Source organism: Salvelinus sp. IW2-2015, linkage group LG23 (genome assembly GCF_002910315.2).
Source record: "Salvelinus sp. IW2-2015 linkage group LG23, ASM291031v2, whole genome shotgun sequence".
Classification (NCBI taxonomy): Eukaryota; Metazoa; Chordata; class Actinopteri; order Salmoniformes; family Salmonidae; genus Salvelinus; species Salvelinus sp. IW2-2015.
Genome location: NC_036863.1, coordinates 26,546,323 through 26,555,030, shown reverse-complemented (window position 1 = coordinate 26,555,030; position 8,708 = coordinate 26,546,323). Strand labels below are relative to the sequence as shown.

Below are 8,708 nucleotides of genomic sequence, written 5' to 3'. Positions count from 1 at the left end.
TCTAGACCTATCGGCTGCTTTATACTGTGACCATCAGATCCTCCTCTCCACCCTCTCCGAGTTGGCATCTCCGCGCGGCCCCACGCTTGGATTGCGTCCTACCTGACAGTCGTCCTACCAGGTGGCGTGGCGAGAATCTGTGTCCCGCACCACGTGCTCTCACCACTGGTGTCCCCAGGGCTCTGTTCTAGGCTCTCCTCTATTCTCACTATACACCAAGTCACTTGGCTCTGTCATATCCTCACATGGTCTCTCCTATCATTTTATGCAGACGACACCACAATTAATCTTCTCCTTTTCCCCCTTCTGATAACCAGGTGGCGAATCGCATCTCTGCATGTCTGCAGACATATCAGTGTGGATGACGGATCACCACCTCAAGCTGAACCTCGGCAAGACGGAGCTGCTCTTCCCCGGGGAAGGACTGCCCGTCCATGATCTCGCCATCACGTTGACAACTCCATTGTTCCTCTCCAGAGTGCTAAGAACCTTGGCGTGATCCTGGACAACACCCTGTCGTTCTCAACTAACATCAAGGCGGTGACCCGTCCTGTAGGTTCATGCTCTAACAATTCGCAGAGTGACCCTGCCTCACACAGGAAGCGGCGCAGGCCCTAATCCAGGCACTTGTCATCTCCCGTCGGAATTACTGCAACTCGCTGTTGGCTGGCCTCCTGTGCCTGTGCATTGAAACCCCTACAACTCATCAGAACCGAGCCCTTGTGCAACCTTCAATTCTCTCACGTCACCGCCGCTCCTCCGCTCTCTCCACTGGCTTCCAGTTGAAGCTCGCATCCGCTACAAGACCATGGTGCTGCCTACGGAGCTGTGAGGAACGGCACCTCCGTACCTTCAGGCTCTGATCAGCCCTACCACCAAACAAGGGCATCGTTCATCACCTCTGGCCTGCTCGCCCTCCTCCTGAGAAGTACAGTCCGCTCAGCCCATCAAAACTTCGCTGCTCTGGCACCCAAGGTGGAACAAACTCCCTCACGACGCCAGGTCAGCGAGTCAATCACCACCTTCCGGAACCACCTGAAACCCCACCTCTTAAGGAATACCTAGGATAGGATAAAGTAATCCTTCTAACCCCCCCCCCCTTAAAAGAGTTAGATGCACTATTGTAAAGTGGTTGTTCCACTGGATATCATAAGGTGAATGCACCAATTTGTAAGTCGCTCTGGATAAGAGCGTCTGCTAAATTACTTAAATGTAAATGTAATGTAATGTTGTCCCAGGAAGCCGGTTCATCCTTGAGAACCTCGCTGAGTCCGTTCAAAAGGCTGAGTGAAGTGCCTCTGTATCCAACCAGCAAGCGTTCAAAGTCAATGGTGTAATCTGCTACCTCCGGCTGCCGTGTCGAAGCACAATGAGTCTTTGAGCAGCGTTCCTGCCACTGATGGTGATCAAAACCCCTCTCATCTCCTGGGTGAAGCTTTGCCAATTTAAACAAATGTCTGTTTGCTTCTCTCATATGGCCGTACCCCAGGCCAGAGCCTGTCCTGAGAGAAGGAGATGACATATGCCACTCTGGAACGCTCGGTGGGAAACGTTGTTGTTAGCAGCTCGAGGCCAGTGAGCATTGGACAGTAACCACGACACCTCCCAGGAGCGCCCTCATAGCGCTCCTGTGCCGGGAGATGAGGCTCCCAAAGGGAGGAAGACGCTGAGCTGGTAGGGAGTGGAGGATTAGGAACAGCCACAGGTGCAGCAGCGTTGCCACTCTGTCCTGTCTGCAGAGCGGACACAAAGTTCTAAAATCATCCGACAATGTCTGCAGCCGCGCCTCATTGCGACCAATTTTTATTTTTTATTTTACTTCACCTTTATTACTAGGCATGTACATGCACATCCAATCACAGTTCCATGTGGGTGTGGCGACCATAATGGTGGAATTCAGAGTGTTCTCGGACGACTGAAAATCTCTGCTGGGTCCATTGTAGGCTTAGGACTACTGTACCAATAATGCTAGTACAAACACTCGAATCCAGCCACAGAGAAACACAGCAAGCATGGGTAAGGATAAATCCAGAACTTTACTTAGTCTAACAGAAACAAGGCAACCGCACAAGAGCATAATAAACATGAGACCTAAGCAAAGATACAGACCACTGAGGAACCTAAATAACAAGGCAACCAGGTGAACAGAGAAGGCAATTAAACACAGGAAAATCCAATAAGTAAAAATCAGGGTAACCTGAAAACTAGAAAACAGGGTAAGGGTGCCCTCTAGCAGTAACCTAAGGAAACAACAATCAAATAACACAGAAACTGTGACATTTCTGGCTTGTACCATTGGTTTTGTCTATTTCTTCTGCATCCGTTGGTACCATTAGTCTGTGTGTTTAATGGGGCTGAGCTAGAAACGTGTTTGTGAGACAAGGGCGGATCCTGAAGGGCCCAAGTCTTTTAACAAAAATGTCTGTAGAGTTCGAATGGTTTGAGCTGCAAACAATCAAAAGCTATCTATGAAAAGCTGAAACTCTCATGTGACATGTTGTGCTCTATATAGACGTTCACAAGCTACCAAATAGTCGTTAGAAGGTAAGGGGTGGGGTTCTTCATAGAAGATCATAGGAAATCCCAGGACGTAGTGCTATAAATCTGTAATAAACTCACATAGTTGCTGTCACAAACTCCACACAGTTGTCACTGACTAGTTGGATTATTATTTCCCACTGAGCAAACAATCTCGTACTTACAGCATTCATATAAATTCCTTTTTATCAGGTTTTTTAATAGTAAAAAAATCATGAGATAAATGAAAAGTCAGATGGAGCCATTATTTCATTGATGGTATGCATATTCACAGCCTGTTGTAACAATAAAACATACAGCTGTTTGGGTATAAAACTATGGAAAAAAATCTTAATTCCTGGCATAATGCAAATCTACTGTAAAATACATAACTAGGAAGAACACTACTGTATGTTTTCAAACTGACATTTATTTTAGGTGGTGCAACGTTTTGGGGGGTGTTCCATTAATCATTTATAGATTTAATTTCCACGTGCAAACCATCATAGAATATTTTATTGTGCAAAGTTTTATTTTAATTTGTGACGCTTACAGAGAAGGCAGAGGCACAAAACCAAAATCTGTTGGTACACTTTATTTGACAGTGTGCTATTTCCCTGATATTTAGAAATTATATTACGAGATTYTAATTACACAWTAATCACCTAACAATTACTGTTGTTTCTTTGGTATTGATTAAAAACAAGTATAATCGCATACCATTTAGTACTGTATCTGGTAGTTGTACAATGCGATTGAACAGGACTGTATAGTTGTTATTTCATTTTTGTGGTTCTTATCAATAAACTTAAAACTATTAAACAGTTGTATACAGTTGTGTAACCTACACCATGAACCAAATGGTAAACACTGTTATTGTTCGGTTTCGTTTATAAGTGCATGATAATGAAACATTTAGCTGTTCTGCCTTCCAAAGAACAAACAATAATTGGAAACAGTGACTTGGCATTATTTTGGAATCTCTGAAAATTGTCACACTTTTTAGCCCATACTAAACTATTTTAAAGGAGATTGTATTGAATGTTTTGCTGTCAAGACAGTGTGTTGAGTGTTTTGCGGCCCCGCGGTGAGACGTCTCTGTGTCGGCAGAAGGCCCTCTTGATGGCCGCTCTCAGCTCCTTGTTCCTCAGGCTGTAGATCATCGGGTTCAGGAAAGGAGTCAGAGCCGAGTACAGCACCGACACGATGATACGCACCTACAACAATAACACAACATGAATACAACATTAAGACAACCGCAATGCAACAATGATACCCACAACCACAATATAATAAACAAAAAGTTACACATTATTAAACAACAATGATACGCACTAACAACATCAACACAACGTTATCTAACCTTATCACAACGTTATTAACAGTATGACCTTGATCATATTCAACCATAAACATATACATAAGATTAATAATCTTATGGTTGGATGGTTGGATTCCATTTAAATTCCAATCAATTCAGGAAGTACTCTGAAATTCCAATTATCCTCAATGCCTTTCAATTAGGAAAATGGAATTACAATTGGAATTTCGTATACTTTCTTAGTTGACTGAAAATGGAATTAGATGGAATTAGACCCCAACTTTGTTATTAGGATTTTCACAGTACTGCCACCATGACACAAATCTACAATGACTGAAGAGCATCAGTATGTTACACACAATTAATACAACAGTGCCATCTCCTGGTGGGAATGCCTTTTGCGTACCATTAGACATCAACAGTGAATGACAAATAAGAGAGGACATGGGTAACCAGAGTAATGGCACAAATATCAGTCAAACTCTTCAACTGGTGAATGTAAGATTCACAGTGTTGACTGAAGGTGACTGATGGTAGAGTTAAACAGTCAATAGAACAGAGAAAGGAGGAGGGGGAGAAAGAGGAGGAAGAGGAGGGTCACCTCTGGAGAGAAGTTTCCCACACGGTAGGAGATGTAGACAAATGAGGCAGAGCTGTAAGAAATGGACACAACCATCAGGTGGGCAGCACAGGTGCTAAACGCCTTCAGTCGCTCTGCGGCGCCCATTTTAGCTATCTTCACACCGATGAGGATGTAGGAAGTGAGGATGAGCACACCCGTGGTGAGCAGCGCTACGAGGGCAAAAGACAGTGACACGATGCTGTCCACCTGAGTGTCCCCACACACCAGCAGCCTCACTGAGGACGGGTCGCACCAGCAGTGGCGCACCACGTTGGGTCCACAGTATGAACGCTGCAATGCCATGCTAGTGTTTGGGAAGGTGCAGGTGGCGCCGAAGGTCCACGCCCCAATGATGAGTAGCAGGCAGATGGGGCGGGTCATCACAGCGGCATAGCGGAGAGGATTACAGATGGCCACATAGCGGTCATAGGCCATAACGGTCAGCAGGGCGCGGCCCGTAACAGACATGTGGATGAAACAGTACATCTGGAGGAAGCAGCCGGGGACGGTCACAGTCTTGACCTCAGTCAGGAAGCCTGACAACATGTTGGGGATGGTGACCGTTGTGTAAATCATGTCCACGATGGACAGGTTGTGGAGGAAGAAGTACATGGGGGAGCCCAGCTTCGGGTCYGTCCGGACCTTRAGGACGAGATAAAGAAAGCYGTTAGACAGTGATGTCATAGATAGGCCCAGCAGAGAGTTTTTCCTGACAACATGTCTCGACCAGGGGAAACTCTGGGCCCAAGCCATAAATCTCAAGAGTACAAAACTCCTGACTCCTGAGGAGTATAGTGTAGTCTACGGGCACTTAGAGCAAATTCTAAGTGAGAGGACCTGAACAAAACCTTTTGATTACTTACACTAACTACACCTCATGGTCTCTCTTATAACATAATCTCTATCTAATGTTATTGTGATCTGGTTCTGGCTGTGCGTGTACAATGTACAGTACCAGGTAGATGATCATGATGTTTCCACCTAGGATGATGATGTAGGCCAGCAGGAAGATGATAAACAGGACCATCTTCTTCTCCCCCATACTGGCCAGGCCCTGGATGATGAAGAAGGCGACAGGGGTGGACTGGGTGCTGTTCATAACTCTGGGCCAGTGGGCCTGATAGGATCTCAGACAAACCTGGTGCAGACAGAGAGATACATTGATACCTTGTAGCCTACAGATAGAAGAAGCTCATTCTTGACAAACATGGCTTAGTACAGTTATATTCATGTTTCGAAAGTATCTACAATAATACATTGTGTAACTATAATTTCTATGAAAAGTGTTGCCTATAGAAGCAAAAAATATAACTCTTATTATTTCAGATTCTCAACCTGGGTGGTGTCAGAGTGGGGAAATCTGTGATATGTTCAATGTGATATAACACAAACATGTATAATAATTCACAGCAAGTGGTTCTCAATTATGTTTCGTTACAGGCCCAATGCAGTCAAAATTCTGTTTTCCTGTGTTTTGTATCATATTGTACAACAGCTGATAAAACGCAGACTGTACAAGTGTGAAGAAATTTGATCAGTGTTATTTCCTGATAGTTGCTAGTTGAAAATACAATCTACACAAGACCTTCTAATCGGGAGGTTTTGTATGGGTGGAGATGTGTATGGATCGAGGCATTATAATGCCTCGATCTATACAACTGGGAACTTGGAACTCCAACTTCCWTCTTCAAGTRGGAAACCGACATCTTTCTAGSCCTCTGACTTTGCCACCTGGAGATCACTGACATCATGATTTTACCTTGTTTTTGAGTTCCCAGTTGTCCTGAAAGTTACATTATTAAAGGTCAGCTTTAATATTGCAGATAGATTGTAACTTCCATCAATGTAATTGTCTGCATAATTTCTAATCCCCCATATATATTTTCTTGTAAATATATATAATAATATATATAATATATATATATATACATACATACATAGCCACATATGCACAAATATACATATATATAGTAACATTTGTTAATATAGACCAATAACAAACAGTTCCAAACCTTTTTGCCAATAACAGATTACCGTTCAGATGGCATATTCATCCCCCTCCCCACTCAGACCACTACCAGACAGTCCTAGAAAAAGTATTGCTTGAGAAATAGTTTTTTGCTGAAAAGCTATTTTTGTTTCTTTTTGACAATTTTTATGGAAAAATATTACAGTAAGGTACTTATTTGTTAGCCAGAAATMATTTGATATTGAAATAAAAATGCCTGCATTCGGCCTTTAACAATTCCAGKCAAAAGATTGAACACTGAATTCAAAATGTGTTAGTGAATGCAAATGTTGTGCACTAATCTGTTGAAATCTGATTACTATAACATAAAAGTTTGTAAACAAAACACACATTTACACTTAACGCTCATTTATAAATAATATCTCTATGAGTTATCTATACAAATTCACATAGTGTTTCCTACGCAAATATTTTCAGACAAATCCACAAATCCAACTGTTAAAAAACAAAATCTAAATGATAATTTTGCAGTATTGGAGGTTAACCTCTTACCTGAGTGAGTGCAGGTCACACTCAGTGATCTGAAGCTGAGCAGCTTCTTAAATACAATTATTTTACCAGCATCCCATAGTCCCTGTTTCCACAGGACGATGTGAAGGCCGAAGGACTTGTTATTTATCTAGTTTGTACGTCTACACTACATTCATTAAGAACTTTCCCTGGATTAATTAAACAAGAGAACTCCAATGCAACGTATGTTTACATTAAACTCCAGGTAAATTGCATCATTACAGAATATTAATCATAAAAAGTAATTTAGCTACTGTATTTAACTGTAATTGGTGGTGTTTGTGTGTATGTGTTTACTTCTCTTGTGGAGTAATTATGATTGGCCTCATTAGCTGCAAACAGATGTTAAATTTGGATTTTGTTACTGGTGGAACTGTCCGTAAAATCATGTTTAACAACTCTTACTGTGCACTGTCTTCTATTCCTACGGGTGGATAAACAAAGGCCAGAACTGTAACACATGGCATTGTACTTGTGACTCTGAGAATATACATGTTTTACTTAGGGAACAGAAACAGATAAATTAACAACTGGACATAAGCAGAAGAAAAAGAGGCCTCAAGGCAAATTTCAAATGACGTCCTCCACATTCAGTGTACACGTTTTGGGCCTCATTTGTTCTCTTGTCAAAAGTTAGGAATAAGGGCTCATTTGAGACACAGACCTTCAGATAAAACAACAGGTTTACCTCTCCCACAGCCTTGTACAATATCAAAATTAGAATACCCTGCTGTAAGGTCCTCTTCCTTTATGTTCTCTGGTTTATCAGAGTTCTTAAATGTACAGTGCCTTTCGAAAGTATTCACCCCCTTGGCATTTTTACCAATTTTGTGGCCTTAAAATCTGTTTTAATTCCAGGTTGTTGGCTGGTTTGTATCATTTGATTCACACAACATGCCTATCACTTTGAAGATGCAAAATATTTTTTATTGTGAAACAAACAAGAAATAAGACAAAAAAACTGAAAACCTGAGCGTGCATAACTATTCACCCCCCTAAAGTCAATACTTTGTAGAGCCACCTTTTGCAGCGATTACAGCTGCAAGACTCTTGGGATATGCCTCTATAAGCTTGCACATCTATCCACTGGGATTTTTGCCCATTCTTTAAGGCAAAACTGCTCCAGCTCCATCAAGTTGGATGGGTTCCTGCTGGTGTACAGCAATCTTTAAGGCATACCACAGATTCTCAATTGGATTGAGGTCTGGGCTTTAACTAGGCCATTCAAAGACATTTAAATGTTTCCCCTTAAACCACTTGAGTGTTGCTTTAGCAGTATGCTTAAGGTCATTGTCCTGCTGGAAGGTGAACCTCCATCCCAGTCTCAAATGTCTGGAAGACTGAAACAGGTTTCCCTCAAGAATTTCCCTGTATTTAGTGCCATCCATCATTCCTTCAATTCTTACTATTTTCCCAGTCCCTGCCGATTAAAAATATCCCCACAGCATGATGCTGCCACCACCATGCTTCACTGTGGGGATGGMGTTCTCGGGGTGATGAGAGGTGTTGGGTTTGTGCCAGACGTAGTGTTTCCTTGATAGACAAAAAGCTCAATTTTAGTCTCATCTGACCAAAGTACCTTCTTCCATATGTTTGGGGAGTCTGAGTTTGCTTATTTATTTATTTAAGCAATGGCTTTTTTTCTGGACACTCTTCCATAAAGCCCAGCTCTGTGTAATGTACGGCTTAAAGTGGTCATATGGACAGAT

The 8,708-nt window shown here is 42.3% G+C and overlaps 1 protein-coding gene across 1 annotated transcript; it reads right to left on the bottom strand.

The window, feature by feature from the left end:
* Positions 1 to 3,078: 3,078 nt before the first annotated feature.
* LOC111950919 (olfactory receptor 5AN1-like) lies at positions 3,079 to 5,559 on the bottom strand. Its single transcript, XM_023968854.1, has 3 exons — positions 5,416 to 5,559; positions 4,440 to 5,102; positions 3,079 to 3,734 (listed from the first exon to the last, which is right to left on the bottom strand). The coding sequence occupies exons 1-3, from the start codon at positions 5,557 to 5,559 to the stop codon at positions 3,570 to 3,572; spliced, it is 972 nt and encodes a 323-aa protein (XP_023824622.1). The 3' UTR covers positions 3,079 to 3,569.
* Between the last annotated feature and the right edge of the window lie 3,149 nt (positions 5,560 to 8,708).